The sequence below is a fragment of the Aulonocara stuartgranti genome, assembly GCF_965226115.1.
Source record: "Aulonocara stuartgranti genome assembly, chromosome: 8".
NCBI lineage: Eukaryota > Metazoa > Chordata > Actinopteri > Cichliformes > Cichlidae > Aulonocara > Aulonocara stuartgranti.
Window position 1 is genome coordinate 30,024,194 of NC_138959.1, and position 18,229 is coordinate 30,042,422.

At 42.4% G+C, this 18,229-nt stretch overlaps 1 protein-coding gene across 2 annotated transcripts in view; it reads right to left on the reverse strand.

Moving 5' to 3' along the window:
- exoc6 (exocyst complex component 6) overlaps nt 1–18,229 on the reverse strand; it is a 69,269-nt gene that overhangs the window by 28,787 nt on the left and 22,253 nt on the right. For both annotated transcript variants that reach the window (XM_082545356.1, XM_082545357.1), the window contains exons 3-19: nt 14,727–14,774; nt 14,498–14,588; nt 9,935–9,980; nt 6,590–6,643; nt 6,241–6,391; nt 5,995–6,153; nt 5,018–5,086; nt 4,123–4,206; nt 3,445–3,491; nt 3,175–3,295; nt 1,956–2,027; nt 1,778–1,875; nt 1,332–1,437; nt 1,097–1,206; nt 880–991; nt 669–803; nt 50–229 (exon numbers count right to left, since the gene is read on the reverse strand). In XM_082545356.1, coding sequence (XP_082401482.1) covers nt 50–229; nt 669–803; nt 880–991; nt 1,097–1,206; nt 1,332–1,437; nt 1,778–1,875; nt 1,956–2,027; nt 3,175–3,295; nt 3,445–3,491; nt 4,123–4,206; nt 5,018–5,086; nt 5,995–6,153; nt 6,241–6,391; nt 6,590–6,643; nt 9,935–9,980; nt 14,498–14,588; nt 14,727–14,774 — 1,683 coding nt within the window. The remainder of the gene's footprint in view (nt 1–49; nt 230–668; nt 804–879; nt 992–1,096; nt 1,207–1,331; nt 1,438–1,777; nt 1,876–1,955; nt 2,028–3,174; nt 3,296–3,444; nt 3,492–4,122; nt 4,207–5,017; nt 5,087–5,994; nt 6,154–6,240; nt 6,392–6,589; nt 6,644–9,934; nt 9,981–14,497; nt 14,589–14,726; nt 14,775–18,229) is intronic.

Consider the following 18,229-nt stretch of genomic DNA (forward strand, 5'->3'; position numbering starts at 1 on the left):
ACAGAGGTGCTGAGCTAACGTGTAGAGGTTGGAGGCAGCTCACACTCACCGGGAGGTGTGTGAACACCTGGAAGGTAGATCGTAGGAAGTTGATCAGGTCCATGAGATACCCTGAGGCGCGGCCGTCAGACTCGGCCATGCCCCATTCGTAGTCTGCTAGCTGGATGAACTCATCGATCTTCTGGTTCAGTTTGGTATAAATCTCTCCCTCTGCAGCATGACGAGCATCCTGGAACAATGTTTTCACAAGAGTTAATGGGAGCAAATATTATTGTTCTTCCTACACGCATTCATTTTTGGAATGGAGACACAGATCTTCAACTTCTGCCACTTCATTAAGTACACCCGTTTAACATCTCATTAATCTGCCAATCACATGGCAGCAACTGAATGTAATCAGGGATGGAAGCAGAGACGACCTGCTGAAGAACTGAGCATCAGAACGATGAACAAAGGTGTTTCTGAACGTGGCTGGCCTTGTCTCAATAACTGCTGATTTACTGGGATTCTCTTATATCAGTTTCTAGACTAAAAAAGTGAATCTGTTCACCGGATGAAAATGCAAGAAGTCAGAAAAGAATGGCCAGACTGCTCAGAGGTAAGAAAGCTAACAGTAAACTCATCACAACCGAGGTATGAAGAAGGTGACTGCTAAAGGCACAAATCACCTTGAAGGTCGACAGTCCGTAGAGTCTTGTGGTGTGAACTGTTTCTGGGGAGACGTTGGTGATGTTTGTTATGAATTCCTCCAGATACCTGCAGGCCTGCTCCAGGTGGGTGGTATTAATGATGATCTGTACCAGCTACAGAGACAAGGTTACAGTTGTAGCCTGAATCCTGAATGCTTTTCACGACTGTGTGTGTGTGAGCAGTTCTAACCTCGGTCAGTCCTATGTGAGGTTTCTTGATAAGGTTTTGCAGACAACTGCTGAGAGTTCTTGTCAGCAACAGGTTGGTAGATTTTCGCAACATGTCATCAATCTCTGTTGAACTGGACACACAACAAACTTGACAGTTGCAAAGTGAAGAGACGGCAGTCCGGGGAGATTAGATATGTATAAGTGTTCGTGTGGCGAGTGAACACAGAGTAGTGTACCTGCGGTGTAGTGACTCGGAGAACTTGAGGCTGGCGTAAATGAACTCTTTGACCTGGGTGTAGATCTGAGGGACAGACTGGGACATTGGCAGCTTCTTAGGAAAGTCCTGCTGCTTATGCACACAGAAAAACTGTATTAATATTCATCCAACACTAGTTGTCTTTTAGGAAATCTTTCTTTTACGTGGATGCAACCGTGCCAGATTGGGGAGACGGTGGTACTTGAACACATTACCTTCTCTATCTCAGCATCGTGGAAGGGAAAGCGGCTGACAACCAGTTTATATTCCTCCTCTGTCTCCACTGGGATGGGACTGTAGTTGTCCAGTTCAAAGATCTCTCTATGGGAACACAGATCAGAGTTATCTTTGGTCTCCACTGTTTGTTCAGTTCAGTTTAATGTCGTCTCAGTGCCATTTTCAGCATCAATGATGTGAAAAAAAGAACAACTTCCCTCACACGGTGCTGATGCTTTGCTGAAACAGTACGAACAAAGCTGATTCTGGTTTTAGTTGTGTGTTTTTAGCTGCTCTGCTTTGTTCAAACAAAATATGCAGGCTGCATACAGACGGGGATGTCACAGCAGAAAGCCTTACCGCAAACACAATTGTTATTGTCAAATTGTCATTTGTGTTTCTGCACGTCCTACTGTGGCAGACGCCACACGTGAGTGAAGCCCACCTGAAAACCAGTGCCCATTTCTTCAGCAGGGTTTCGTTGTACTGGTCTCTAACCTCAAACAGCAGGTCAAACAAACGGTTTACCGGGAAGCCGAACCCCTGCACAAACATCACACAGTCAGAAAACACGTTTTCACACGGCAGAGTCACAAACAAGTCAAGTCCCACTCTTAACCAACCTGTAGTGTGTCAGCAAAGATGACTATGAGATTCTTCAGCTCCAGCACCAAGTCTGGGTCGTCACAGTATGACTGCAGAAAGAGAGTCATCACCACACACTGGTCTAACGTCGCATTACCTGCTTTGCTTCCTAAATCTATGTTCATGTGAGTCTTTGCAGTCCTCTGAAAACTGAGCACCCTGTCATTCAAAAGCGTGTCCGACCACCTTTAGCAGTAACTGAACTTGTAATTGTGAGAAGTTCTCATGTTGACAACATTGTTTCAGTTCACTGAGCTCTGTTTAGGCGTAGCACACTTCAGAGCCCCCCACAGCATTTGATTCTTTTTCTTTCCTGACACTCTGCAGCACATTTGCTTATGTGCTTAGGATCATCGTCCTGCTCCATGACCCACTTTGGGCCTTTGAATACATATGAAGTAACTGCACTGTATACTGTGTAGAGTTTTAACTAGGTATATTTTTATAGGAAGTCTGCCTACATGACAAACAAGTTAAGCCAGTGCATTAACAAAGGCCCTCGTTTTTCCAGAGAGTAGGGCGATTTATCACCCTGAGAGCAGCACAGCTGTATATGAACACAGCCTGAGACTGGACACTCAGCACTCAGACTTGTTGTCTATTGAAAGCATATTGTATTTATTTAACCCGCACTGGGAGAATTTTACTCATTAAGTATATCATCTGCATGTCTTAGTTTTGCTTTTTTTTTAAACAATCTGATGCAGCCTTGTTACTTTTAGCTGACCATGCACTCGCTGTAAGTGCAGGAGCCCGACAATGTGGACTTGCTTTTGTCAGAGCACAGCAGAGGGGCACAGAGGACACCAGGTCTTTGTTAGTCTTCTCACCCATGCTGTGCGGCCTATTCTCCAGCCTGTTAGCATAATCCTCGGGGTCATTTACAACTGACAGGGCTCCAGCGGGCAGGAATATGCCTTCTTTATCTGCTGTTATTGTTGCAATCTGTCTCTCATTAAGGTCACAATGGCCTCCTCTTTGCCTGCATGTGTATGTGTGTTTTGACCTCTGCTCTTAATAGTGACATCATTAGTGTGTTTGTGGGTGTGCTGACCTGTGAGGGGTGTATCATCCACTGAATGAAGGAACTATCATTTCTATTAACTCTCAACAGCATCTTTTCCATTCACAGTCAATGCCCTGCAGATATTAGAGGTGTGTGTGTGTGTGTGTGTGTGTGTGTGTGTGTGCTCCTACAGAGTGTGTCCGGAGTACAGCGATGATCTTGGACAGCGCCATGTTCCACAGTTCATCAGTATAAGCTCTGGTCACCAGCCCTTGAGTGGCATGGAGGATATGGTCCTCTACAACAAAGAACCTGACCACACACACACACACACACACACACACACACACACACACACACACACACACACACACACACACACACACACACACACACACACACAGATTTAGGTTCACAGTGAAACAAAACAGCCAGATGAGCATTTGAAAGGAACATCTTACCCCACAATCTGATTGAAGTATCTTCTGTAGCCTTCCACTGTCTCATGCTAAACACACACAAATAGACACAAAGCCATGTTAATACAGATGCAAACGTAACAGTCACCAGTAAGGCAAATATTGAAATAGGAGGGAGAAAAAATAAGTTAAAAGTTGTATTTCTGCAGCTCTTGTCTGACATGGCTTTTGCTTTGTGACTTCATCCCAGGAACCACCGAGGCTCAAGCCTGCTGGGACCTGGAAGCTGATGAACCAGCACCACTCTCCATAGTAAAGATATGGACTGAGATGGTGCCGCCTATCTGTGCACCGAGCATGCTGGTGGTAGCATCTTGCTCTGGGGCTGTTTTGCTTTTTCCTGATGTTATCCTAAAACTTTAAAACATCCTTTATAACTTTTTAAATACAAAGTACAGCTGTTTATTTCCCCCCTGAAAAAACAGTAACAGTCATGGTTTTCTAAGCTTTGCCAGAGCTGGATCGCAGCTGCTGTACGATCTGTGAGTAATCTATTTAGTCATAGTAAGAAATACACAGGTTCTAGGAAAAATTAATACAAGGCAGACTGTGTTTAGTGCCATGTAGTCACAATGAAAGGCCCACTGAAAAACCCCCGAGCGCTTGTCTGAATTTCATTCATATGCTTTACACGTATGTTTAAGCGCTTGTGTTGCTCACCATGTTAGCCTGCGGCTGCAGAACTAGCCGGGCCTGTTTTTTCCTCTGTTTCCTGTAGTAGTTCTCAAATGTTTCTCGGTCACCCTGCACACACACAGAATACAGACATAGATCAATTAACTATGATACATGATGTTACAAACCAGAACACTCAGGTACTATCAAATCCCAGACTGTCCTGGTCCTGGGTCTGGAGACTCGGTGGCTTTTAGTTTGTATTTCTTGCTTCTTTAGTGTTTTGGTGATTTCTAGTTGTTGTGTTTTGTTGTTAGGTCCCTTGTGTTACCTACAGTCATCCTTGTCTCTATGTTCATGTATTTCCTGTTTTACTTTGACAGTCCCGTGTCCTGTTAGCGTTTATAGCTTTGCTCTCCTCCCCGTCTCGTCATGCCTGATTAGTCTCGGCTGCGTTCCCCTCCTGTTTCCTATTTCCTCATTATCCTCTGTGTATGTATGGCGTGTGTTTTCCTGTGTTCTGTCAGGTTTCATGTAGTCGTCCTTTGCTTTTGTTTGTTGTTGTGTTCGCTAAAATAAAGGCTCGCTTTCTATTCAACATCCACCTTCATCTTCGTTGTCTGCGTTTGGGTCCACACTTCACCTTCCTGTGTCTGAATCCCCGTCCTTTTTACCTGCTCTGGGCTTCATGGGGCTTAGGTAATAAACAGATCTTAGGTGACCCAGAGAGGAGAGCTGAGACTCTGATGTAATCACAAGCATTGGAGCTGATCATGAAACAGCTGTGCTGTATTTCAGGGGTAACGTTGGATGTTAGCACTATAACCTTGATTCCACTTAATTAGCATAGCTGTCATTAGATAATCAAAATCCAATGAACAGAGAAATAAGGCAGACCAATGGATAGCATTAGTTATTAGCTTTCGCCACAGACACCTACCAACACAGTATAGATGTGTAGACACCTGTAGACGGGCGAGAAGTCCACCAGATCCTGAGCTGTAAGAATCTGTAAGAACACAAATGGAATGTTTTTAACTGCTTCTTCATATGCTGGTTATTTGGTCATGGTAAATGGACTCGTTCCTGCTCTGAGCACTCAAAGTGATTTACACAGTGCCTCATTCAGCCATTCACAGAAGCACGTTTAGCTATGTGCTTTCTATTTAACATAGAGCTTCACATACATTCATACTCTGATGGATGCATTGGAGAGCAACTGGGAATCATTATGGCACGCAGACTTGAGCAGCCAGGGATCGAACCACGAACCTTAGCAGGTGACCTGCTTACAAAACTGTCTTATGTAATTATAGAAACTTAGTTACAGAATTCCTGATTATGCAGCATGACAAATGGATCACTCTGTAACTAATGACTGACTAACATCCACCTGCACATTTGTTATGTCTGATGAAAATATAATAACAGAAAACTAGAGAAGAAGGAAGAACGATTGAGCAGCCAGGCAGCAGAATCTCAGGCGTTCACCTGTGGGTTAGCCTCACATGGAGCAGAGCTGCACATCACAGCAGTACGAAGGAAAATTAACAGTAAAAAAAAAAAAGAGGGTCGATGCACTGTTACCTGCTGAATTTAAAAATTATATAAGTATATACATGTACCTGAGTTTGTTTTGTTAGATGAATCTGCTTTTATTTGGTAAGTAAAGGTGGACGTACTCAAGTTTATTATTTGTATCTCTGTCCAGAAGCAAAGCACTTTACTTTCAGTCGTTTAAGGAAAAGACGATCCTGTAACAGTGGAAACTTTCATAATCTCTTCTTTTATGAAAAAAAAAGATTTGCATTGGAAAAAAGTTAATTTTGTATCTTTATGCTGTCAGCCATGGTTCTTTAAAAGACATCAGTATCTGATCATCGCCGCCACGTCAGCTACACACACGTCTTATCTCACCTCTTCATCAGCCTCATCATCTCCAGTGTCATCATCCATCAGCAGGCCGTTGGGAGTGTGAGCATGAGTTCGCTCATTGAGAGAGTACACGGGCTTGATGTAGTGGCCCATACTGGCCTGCTTGGCTACTGCACTGTTAAAGGTCCTATGCTGCTGTGCCTGAAGACAAAAACACACACGTCAGCAATTTGACTTATTTTTTCCCTGCTATGACCTGAATTATTTAAAAAGGAAAAAGCTCTATACCTGTCTCATGGCAGTCTCTCCAACCTTGTCTGAATGCTTTCGAATGCTCTCCAGGAAGTCTTTGAGGTCTGACATGGAGATGTCTTTGATCTCCTCTCTCAGTCTGGGCAGATTTTCAGCCATGATCTGACAGAACCTGTACTGACTGACCCTGCAAGGGATACATCAGAACTATGAAAAAAGAAAAGCAGTCCGATCCAACATTCATTCAAAAAAATCAATAAAGAAATACATTTTAAAAAGCAGTGCAGTGCAACAGCTGGCAGACTAACAGTCTGACACCTGTTAGCTTCTCATGTCGAGCCAACATTACTGTGACATTCTTTCAGCAGCCTTCGTCTGATCCTACCTTGGGATATAGACCTTCTCCAACTGCTCCATGGTTTTTAGTGCGGCATAATATCTGTAGACGTAAACAGCACAGCATTAGTAATAACAACTCCGAACTACTGCTACTTATTAGAACCATTTAACATTAAATCTTCAAATGGACTTGGAAACTTAGTAGCAACACAAGGAATGATTAAACTAAGAAAACACTGTTTCTGTTGTCAAATGAATACACAGTAAGAAAGCCTCAGATCCTCCAGCTACACCTGGGGGACCCCCGGTGCTTTCAGGCCATCTGAACTATATACAGTGGGGCAAAAAGGTATTTAGTCAGCCACCGATTGTGCAAGTTCCCCCACTTCAAATGATGACAGAGGTCAGTAATTTGCACCAGAGGTACACTTCAACTGTGAGAGACAGAATGTGAAAAAAAAATCCATGAATCCACATGGTAGGATTTGTAAAGAATTTATTGGTAAATCAGGGTGGAAAATAAGTATTTGGTCACCTCAAACAAGGAAAATCTCTGGCTCTCACAGACCTGTAACGTCTTCTGTAAGAAGCTTTTCTGTCCCCCACTCGTTACCTGTATGAATGGCACCTGTTTGAACTCATCATCTGTATAAAAGACACCTGTCCACAGCCTCAAACAGTCAGACTCCAAACTCCGCCATGGCCAAGACCAAAGAGCTTTCGAAGGACACCAGGAAAAGTATTGTAGACCTGCACCAGACTGGGAAGAGTGAATCTACAATAGGCAAGCAGCTTGGTGTGAAAAAATCAACTGTGGGAGCAATCATCAGAAAATGGAAGACATACAAGACCACTGATAATCTCCCTCGATCTGGGGCTCCACGCAAGATCTCATCCCGTGGGGTCAAAATGATCATGAGAACGGTGAGCAAAGATCCCAGAACCACACGGGGGGACCTGGTGAATGACCTGCAGAGAGCTGGGACCAAAGTAACAAAGGTCACCATCAGTAACACACTACAACGGCAGGGAATCAAATCCCGCAGTGCCAGACGTGTCCCGCTGCTGAAGCCAGTGCATGTCCAGGCCCGTCTGAAGTTTGCCAGAGAGCACATGGATGATACAGCAGAGGATTGGGAGAATGTCATGTGGTCAGTTCTACCAAAGTAGAACTTTTTGGTATAAACTCAACTCGTCGTGTTTGGAGGAAGAAGAATACTGAGTTGCATCCCAAGAACACCATACCTACTGTGAAGCATGGGGGTGGAAACATCATGCTATGGGGCTGTTTTTCTGCCAAGGGGACAGGACGACTGATCCGTGTTAAGGACAGAATGAATGGGGCCATGTATCGTGAGATTTTGAGCCAAAACCTCCTTCCATCAGTGAGAACTTTGAAGATGAAACCAGGCTGGGTCTTCCAACATGACAATGATCCAAAACACACCGCCCGGGCAACAAAGGAGTGGCTCCGTAAGAAGCATTTGAAAGTCCTGGAGTGGCCTAGCCAGTCTCCAGACCTCAACCCCATAGAAAATCTGTGGCGGGAGTTGAAAGTCCGTGTTGCTCGGCGACAGCCCCAAAACATCACTGCTCTCGAGAAGATCTGCATGGAGGAATGGGCCAAAATACCAGCTACTGTGTGTGCAAACCTGGTAAAGACCTATAGTAAACGTTTGACCTCTGTTATTGCCAACAAAGGTTATGTTACAAAGTATTGAGTTGTATTTTTGTTATTGACCAAATACTTATTTTCCACCCTGATTTACCAATAAATTCTTTACAAATCCTACCATGTGGATTCATGGATTTTTTTTTCACATTCTGTCTCTCACAGTTGAAGTGTACCTCTGGTGCAAATTACTGACCTCTGTCATCATTTTAGGTGGGGGAACTTGCACAATCGGTGGCTGACTAAATACTTTTTTGCCCCACTGTAACCCCTCCACTGAGCCCAGGGCCAACAGTAAATGTCTGAGGGAAACACCCATCCCAATATAATGATAGTAAATAATAAATAACAACAAAGTATGACCTATATCTGCATGTACATACACTGTACATCTATATTTGGTATTTTCTTTTTATTGTCTATTCTGTAACCACAAAGTATTTGTGTTTTTTTAATTCTGGGCACAAATGACAAGAGTTCAGTGAACGGTCAGCGTGCTGAGCTCCCATCATGATGCTGATAAGCATGATCTAATTGATCTAATGGATCTAATTGGTGGTTCAAACTGTATTGTACACAAATGAACAGAAGACACTCATCAACTGTAAACGCTGTCAGGAGGAAGGAGAAAGTGCCAGGACGACAGCTTTCAGCACTGATGGCGTGTGTGCGTACGTGCCGTCGGGTGCAGCAAATTAAAATCGTTTTGAATCAGGAAATCTTTTTTTTAAACCCACCCCTGCTAAGCCGTGACAGAGCAGCAGCAAGGGCACTTCCTTCCAGTCTCTTAATTGGTACATGGTAATGAACAAGAAAGGGTCAATATTTCCTGTCCAAAGTGAACACCCCTCCCCTCTTTACAGAGACAGGCTTGTAAAGTTTAGACAAGCTAGCAGAACATGAGCTGAAAAGTCGGTGAGATTTTAAACTGGAAAGAGAAATTAGAAATGTTCAGAATTAACAATAAAGGATGACTTCCTGAATCTTATTTTGGAAGGTTCAGGCTTGGTTTCGGCATGGTGTTGGCAGGGTGTCGCAGACAGGAAGTGACAGAGAGAGAAAAGGAATGCAAATACAACAACATGTCAATTAATCAGTCGATAATCACATGTTTAATTTGCTGGCAAGAAGGTCACAGTTACAAGCTAGCTAACTTGTTACAGTTTTAAGGCTTCCCAGATTGATTTATGATAACAAACTCAACTTTTGAGAGTCTTTATAAACTCTCAACTTATTCCAGGCCACACTGTCACTACGTATGCAAGAATGAATGTAAAGCTGACTATTTCCTACATCTTGGCAGCCCAGTTTTAACCAGTTAGCATGTCATGTGATCATATGTCACTGTCACAGGGTCTCTGCTGGTAACATAAAAGCTGACGCACCACGATGTCCCCGTCTGACCATAACTGAGACGTCAGTCCACCTCTAACCCACAGCAGGTGTGTACACCCTGTGCTCTGACAGGCTGCTAACAAAAAGGAACTACTACATCCTGCATTGATAACATCTTTTTCTGACATGTCTTTATCTTTATTTATTTATCTTTACCAGTGACACATCAGGTGAAACTACAACACACAGCTGTGTTTAAATGATTGGACCATGATGTATCGAGTTGATTGTATTTATCGCTCTCTACTTGTGATTTTATTGCCAAAGAAAGACTTAAAACTGTAAACAAGGTCACACTGTGGTGAAATGCTTTATGATGGTTACCTTTTGGATTCCAGCTGCTCCTTTAACTTGCTGTACATTTCTAGCACTGCAAAGGGAGCAATGACAGGAAGCAGGATTAGTTTGATAGTTCACACATTTCAGTCAGTTTTGCTCATCACACATCACATTTACAGTGATAACATGTTTAGTTACCAGTAGGCTCCACTGCACTGCAGACCTCCACACTGATGCATCACTGTTGCAGCAGCTTAGGTGCTATACAAGTTCCAATATTACACATGCCAGATAAAAGCATGCATAAATAATTTTTACTTGATACCCAAAAACTAAGGTTATAATCAGCTTCTTCAGCTTATGACGCTGGGAAGGCTGGAGGCAGTCACAGGACGCAAGATTAAAGTCTAAACAAACTGACTCAGTATCCACACACTGATAAAGAGTCAGTGAGGAATTTTACAAAACTCACCACAGTGGATTATAAACTACAGATGTGACTGAAGTGCAGATTTTTAGCTTTACTTCAAGGAGTCTAAAACTAAGTATTGAATTAACTGCTTATGAGTTAAAGCCATTTTTATCTATATTCTCTCATTTTCAGAGGATCAAATGTAACTGAACTAGGGCTGCAACGATTCATCGAGTAATTTAAATAATTATATGATTATAAAAATTTCTTGACACAATTCTTTGCTTTGATGCTTCGTTTAACGCACAGCTCTGTAGCGTGCCACTGTCACCACAGAACTGAAAACAGACCTGCAAAACAAACGTTTTTAGAAGCAGCGTACAAATAAACCCTTTTACATAGAGAAAAATCTGCAGTAATCCTCCAGAAGTTGAATTAAAATATGCAGATGAACTGATTACTTAGTCTGACACCAAGTTTAAATGTTACAGCTTGCTGCATAAGCTAACGAACGGTATTTTACATGGAAGTGATACCTGCAGCGAACAGGGGTGAGTCTAAAGGGGGGCATGGGGGGTACTAGACCATGTTCATTTTAAGACTTCCATAATATTTTTCAGATTGAATTTGAAATATTTTGTTCTAATTAACAGCATTAATATTTAAAAATAAAAGCATTTTTACAAGCCAAGAGAAATGTAAATGGGCCACTAACACTCAGAGTTTATGCCTTGGTTTAGGTTTCATATATATCTCATATTATTGACTTTGACAGATGATGTATGTAGTTAAAGTTCACAACATGACTCATTAATGAGAGAAAAGTATTTCTTATCTGATTACTTGATTAATCGATAGAATAATCAATAGATTATGCAATTACTAAAATAATCAATAGCTTCAACAAGCAATAAGCAGCCTGAGTTGATTCTAAATGTTTTTTGGTAGATGTTCACTGAACTCATTCACTAATATTTGGATATAAATATTTTATCCTGCACAAAAAACAACCGCGTATTCATGGAATGTGCACTGACCTATATTATTCTAACATTGCATGCATGTTATTAAAGACAAAATCTAAACCAGCAGGCTTATGCAATCTGCATCCAGTCTGCATCCAGTCTGCATTCACTACATCCAGTCTGCATTCAATCTGCATCCAGTCTGTATTCAATCTGCATCCAGTCTGCATTCAATCTGCATCCAGTCTGCATCCAGTCTGCATTCAATCTGCATCCAGTCTGCATTCAATCTGCATCCAGTCTGCATTCAATCTGCATTCAGTCTGCATCCAGTCTGCATTCAATCTGCAACCAGTCTGCATTCAATCTGCAACCAGTCTGCATCCAGTCTGCATTCAGCCTGCATTCAATCTGCATCCAGTCTGCATTCAGTCTGCATCCAGTCTGCATTCAATCTGCAACCAGTCTGCATTCAATCTGCATCCAGTCTGCATTCAATCTGCATCCAGCCTGCATTCAATCTGCATCCAGCCTGCATTCAGTCTGCATCCAGTCTGCATTCAGTCTGCATCCAGTCTGCATTCAGTCTGCATTCAGTCTGCGTTCAATCTGCATCCAGTCTGCATTCAGTCTGCATCCAGTCTGCATTCAGTCTGCATTCAATCTGCAACCAGTCTGCATTCAATCTGCAACCAGTCTGCATTCAGTCTGCATTCAATCTGCATCCAGTCTGCATTCAATCTGCATCCAGTCTGCATTCAATCTGCATCCAGTCTGAATTCAGTCTGCATCCAGTCTGCATTCAATCTGCAACCAGTCTGCATTCAGTCTGCATTCAATCTGCATCTAGTCTGCATCCAATCTGCATTCAGTCTGCATCCAGTCTGCATTCAATCTGCATCCAGTCTGCATTCACTGCATCCAGTCTGCATTCACTGCATCCAGTCTGCATTCAATCTGCATCCAGTCTGCATTCAATCTGCATTCACTGCATTCAATATGCATCCAGTCTGCATCCAGTCTGCATTCAATCTGCATCCAGTCTGCATCCAGTCTGCATTCACTGCATTCAATCTGCATCCAGCCTGCATTCAATATGCATCCAGTCTGCATTTAATCTGCATCCAGTCTGCATCCAATCTGCATCCAGTCTGCATTCAATCTGAAACCAGTCTGCATTCAGTCTGCATTCAATCTGCATTCAGTCTGCATTCAATCTGCATGCAGTCTGCATTCAATCTGCATTCAGTCTGCATCCAGTCTTCATCATGCCACATCTCCATTCCTTTATATAAGGAATCACATGTAGCAGTGGAAACAGTGTTGTGACAGCTCATACTCAAACTATGATATATATATATATATATATATATATATATATATATATATATTAGGGGTGCAACGATATTCGTATCGATATTGAACCGTTCGATACAGTGCTTTCGGTTCGGTACGCATATGTATCGAACAATACAACATTTGTAATTTATTTTATCAACTTTCCTTCTGACGATGCTGTCTGTGTTGAGCGCTCAGTGAATCTGCGTTCGACTACTCCGCCTAGGCTGCACTGTCGAGCGCAGATCCACTGAGCGCTCAACACAGACAGCATCGTCAGAAGGAAGAGCGCAGGGCAAGCTAGCAAGACAGAAGTTAAGCTCTCCTTGCAACATGGACCTCCCCCACCCTCATTCAGATCTGGCGTTTGGAATTATTTTGGTTTTCATGTGACGTATGACCCTGAAGGTAAGCGAGTCATGGACTAAAGTAAAACAGTATGTTGGATGTGCCACGCAATGCTCAATTACAGCTAGTGTGTTAGCGCAGTTAGCTCGTTAACGTGTTGGCCGTCTAGCCCCATGCACGGGGCGATCGGCGGTAGCTCGTTAACGGAGATTTGCCGTGTTGTGGCGTTAAGGTCATTTCAACGAGATTAACCTGAAAGCACTAGTGGGAACACAACGAATATGACTGCACATTTACACCGACATCATCCTAGTGCAAAGACAAGTGGAAGCAGACAAAAACAAGCAAGCATGCTACTAACTTTAGCCGAGTCATTTAGACAGCTGTTAGCACATGATTCTCCTTATGCTGCTGAGAATATAGCCCAGAAGAAGCGGATAGTATAGCTTTTATTTTGGAAAGAGACATTTCTCTGTAATAAACTCTCTTTTCCAAAGATGAGTGATTCCTCAATCAGATACTGGGCTCGCAATATCGCTAGCCCGACGTCCTGGGGCTAGCGATTTTTTTCAGTCGGGCTACCAAAATCTATCTCTTCCCTGCCCGTCGGGCTATTGTAGGAAGGAAAAATATATGTCAATGCTTTTGCATTCTTTCAGAAATGTAGCTGGGTAATTATGTCATTGGCATCGGTGAGCCACTGTCAATATGTGACATATTGAAATCGCGTTTGAATTTGCGCTTGTTTTTTTGCTTTCACTTTGCAATCGTGCGAACTGTGTATAGAGAGCGACAGCACTGATCTGTGAGTGATGATAATTTGTGCACCAATTCCTCTGACATCGTCTTATTAATCGTTAGCTTACTATGCAAAAATGACAAGTGAAATCTCCCGCAGCTTAAACATGTGAGAGGTTGATCGCGCAGAGAATCGCTGAGCTTATGTGAGTGCGTGTGTAAAAGCAGCAGGATTTATATTTGACTACGATGACCTGGATGACTGAGAACCTTCACAGACAGATATATATTTTAGTTCTGCTGAGCCAAATAAGACCGGTCAGGGTGAAGAAGTGACAGCCAAAGAAAAGCTTACCACAAAACGGAGAAGTTATGACAAATCAGACTATAAGGCAAAAAGAAAGTGCAGCTTTATGGTTTCATGGACAAAAGAATTTCTGTGGCTGCAATATGACGAGCTAAATAACCAGGGCTGCACATAAGTGTCCGCAGGTGCGCATTCGCTGTCAAAATAAAAAACGCGCACAAGGGTTAGGGTTAAATTTAAAAACTGTACTTTTGAGTTAAAATATATATTTATAATTTTAATAAATGACAAATTAAAAAGGCATGAACATTTTTTTTTGTATCGAAAAAATATCGAACCGTGACACCAAAGTATCGAACCAAACCGAACCGTGAATTTTGTGTATCGTTGCACCCCTAATATATATATATATAAAGACTCCTGAGGTCAGCCAGCTGGATAACACTGTTCAAAACTGAACAACAAAATCTTTCTCACTGAAGCAGAGGCAGCATTAGTACCTGGTATACAGAGTTGGAGTTTCTCCACAGTGGTCGCCATGTTCCTCTGCTGGACCCGACAGCGAATCACCTCCTCTGTCTGAGCTGTCACCTGTGGGAGAGAACGCAGTGTTGGAGACAGTGAAAAAGAGGGCACCACTGGGATTAAGTACAGTCATGTCTTATAGGGAACTCTCTTTGCAGTAAATGTACATGCAGATTTCTTCACAGGGGAACAGCATGGACGTACCTCCCTGCCTGCATCTTGTAGTCTTCGATTAGTGTCTGTCACTTGACCCTTTGGAAAAAAGACACAAGTTTAATAATTTACATAACTTTAAATCATTTTACCATTGATCTTCCACAAGATTTTATAATTCCACATAATCCATCATGTTTAAAAGAGCTCCTCTGTACACAAACTCTGGGGAGCTACACTGGGTGACATGCTTCCTTCCTCAAGATGAGCATACATACCTCTATAATAGCCATAATACACACCATGTATGGAGGTCAAACAGCCTCACCCCAAAAACACCATACCAACAGTGAGGTTGGAGGCGGGAACATCATGGCGTGGGACTGTTTTTCTGTGTACGGCACTGGGACATTTCAAATAATTGCAGGAAGGATGAATGGAAAAATGTACCAAGACATTCTTGATAAATATCTGCTGTCATCTACGAGGATGATGAAGATGAAAGTTCATAGAAGGGGCCCACGAAGCATTCAGGATTTTAAGACTGTGCAGAATCATTCTGACCAACAAAGGCTTTTGTACAAAGTATTCAACAAATTGTAGTAAGCGTTTTTAATACTTTCTCCTCGTGTCATTTCTCATTATTACACATCATTTATGGACATCTGTTGATTGATTTCTTTGCATGAGTGGATTGGATGGCTTTTTACTGACATCCTGTGAGAATCTAACACCAATACCACCTGTAGAAATACATTTACCTAGAAAATTGGTGATATATTCAATATGCATTTTATGAATACTTCAGTGTTGGTTCTGGCATACTTGGTGTTGCATGTCTATTCTGCTCATCTCTTCGTGCCCTCTCTTTTCCCTTTCTACAGCTGCTCAGCCTTGTAATCAGCTCATTGTCCATGTCCATTAACTAGGCCGTGGAGAACTGAGCCTATCGACTGTGCACTGGGCCTTTCACGGAGTTTAATGGCTTGTGACAGGGTCTTTCTCACAGATTCAGTGACAAACCTTTCAATTCTAGCGCTTTACACATTCAGTCATCCACCCATTCACACACACATTCACACACTGGTGATGGCAGCTACATTGTAGCCACAGCCACCCTGGGGCGCACTGACAGAGGCGAGGCTGCCGGACACTGGCGCCACCGGGCCCTCTGACCACCACCAGTAGGCAACGAGTGAAGCGTCTTGCCCAAGGACACAACGACCGAAACTGTCCGAGACGGGGGTCGAACCGGCAACCTTCCGATTACAAGGCGAACTCCCAACTCTTGAGCCACGATCGCCCGTCTATTCCTATTCCTGTGGCCACTTGATTATCCCACCAGGTATCTGACAACCAGCAGGTGTTGACTGTCTGGATCTTTTTCTTCCCATTCAGCTGAATGACATTTCAAAGTCATTGCTGTAGGTCCTAGTGATATGAATGAACAAGTGAATGCCTCATTCACTCCTGGCATATAGCTTGATGTCATCCATGTGATGAGTGGGAGATAGCTAGCATTTCCTCTATTTCGTAGTCTTGTTGATGTCCTGGCTGAGAGGGTTCATCTCTTTGAATAATCCTGCACTTCATGCTGATTGTGTAACTGGCTTGAAGTTGCCCCCATTGAATTGCTGATGAAGTTCTAGGCATTCCAGGATCCATGTGTGATGCACTGAGTTGTATGCTTTCTTATAATCAATCAAGGCAGTGCTCAGGTTCTTCAGTTTGTCAGTCTTGAATGACTGGTGTTTGGCCCCATTCAGTGTTTCTGCTTATTCCCTTCCGGGTCCTGCTCATGTTTTGAACCATGTGCCTGTTTGTCTTAGCTGCTATGATGACTGATAGGAGCTTTCATGTTTTGGGTCTGAGGAAGGTCATTGACCGGTAGTTGGATGGGTCCCTTCTGAAGATCCTTGGGTGATCACGACTGTCCAGTCTTCAATTAGCCATCCTTGGTGTGTCTAATCTTTTAGTAGCTAGTTCATTTGTGCGACACTCATGGAGAGCAGTTAGCTTCTTTAGCCAATTTCCTGACATGACTCATATCAGGAATTGATGCTGTCCAATTCTTCATACTTGAGACTTTCTTAGATGTCTGACAGTGCGATGGTAACTGAGGCCTGTTCAGGGAGGTTACTGGAGTTTGCTCTTAGCTCCACCAACCATATGTGTGTTGCATCCTTGTCCCATATAATCCTCCTCTGACTCCAGCTTTGGTAGGGCTGTTCTCATATTGTTCCCCTGCCAATGAGATACTGCGAGTCTTTGCTTGGCAGTTTCCAAGGCCTCAGGTATGTCCAACTTACTGTACTTCTTAGGAGGGAATCTGAGAGTGTAGAGATGCTATCTCCTCCCTGACCTGATGTCCTGGCTCCCCTTTGCCGTAGCATTTGTGCCGTCCTTCCTAAATCTCTAGTTGTGTTAGCAGTTGCTTCTTAAGGATGTTGAAACACTGAGCTACTAGCTGTTTTGCGGTTAGTCCAGATTTTGGGTTTCGATGTATCCATAGGTCCCACATCCTCTTTATGCAACTCCATCTTCAGGGATTACTTCCATAGTAGCATCCCAACAACGCCCTGTATAATTTTGTGTTGTATTATTTAGTAATATATGAATAATTAATTGAAACACACACCAACACACAAATATAAATATGTATGCTTTGTTGTCTTGTTGTATGGTAAAGACTGCCCAAGATGTTGATTTGGTGTGGATAAGTGAAATTCTGATATTTTAGTCTGTTACTTTGTATTAATTAGCAGATATGTGTCTGTGCTTTGCACCCATACAGTTTGGGAATGCAGCTCACTAACCTTAGCTGATAACGGAGCACAGCACCACCTCTAAATATGCTCACTAGCTCCAAAACTAACATGATACCATGACATGACTAATGTGGCCAAAAGTCTAATGTTGAGTCTTAAATGCAGAGTCCACAAAAAGTAGGTGACCTCACTACATGTTAGAAGTGGGAATCACCATACATCCCACGATACGATATTATTGCAATTTTTAAAATATTTTGCGATATTCAGATTCTGTACATAAAGTTAAACTTTATCAATATTCATTTTATCTAATATCAAAGTCTCGCACTCAGTCTTTCTCTCATTTCAGTTTTATTGTTGACAAACTGAACGGTTTGTATTACAGTCTAGTCCAACTTAACTGAATGCATCTGGTACAATTATAGCTATTCTGAACTATGCAATTTATGAAAACTATGGAGCCCCTTCAGCAACTGAAGAATTTGAAAGTAAATTAAAACAAAATATAATTTTACATTAAATAAAAAAGTTTTAAACGTAATTAAAATAAAACATGTCTTAAATTAAAATAAGTAAACTGTCATGTTTATTGCTGCCAAAAAACAGTTAAACACATTTGGACAGTGTCAGGATTCTTGCTCAGAAAAAGGATCAACATGCTCTGAAGTCAGAGCACAAAAACCTTTTTTGTAACAAAATATCGATTTCTGCTGTCCCTGCATCGATACATTATTAGCAAACAAAATATCACGATACTACATAGTATCGATTTTTTCCTCCACC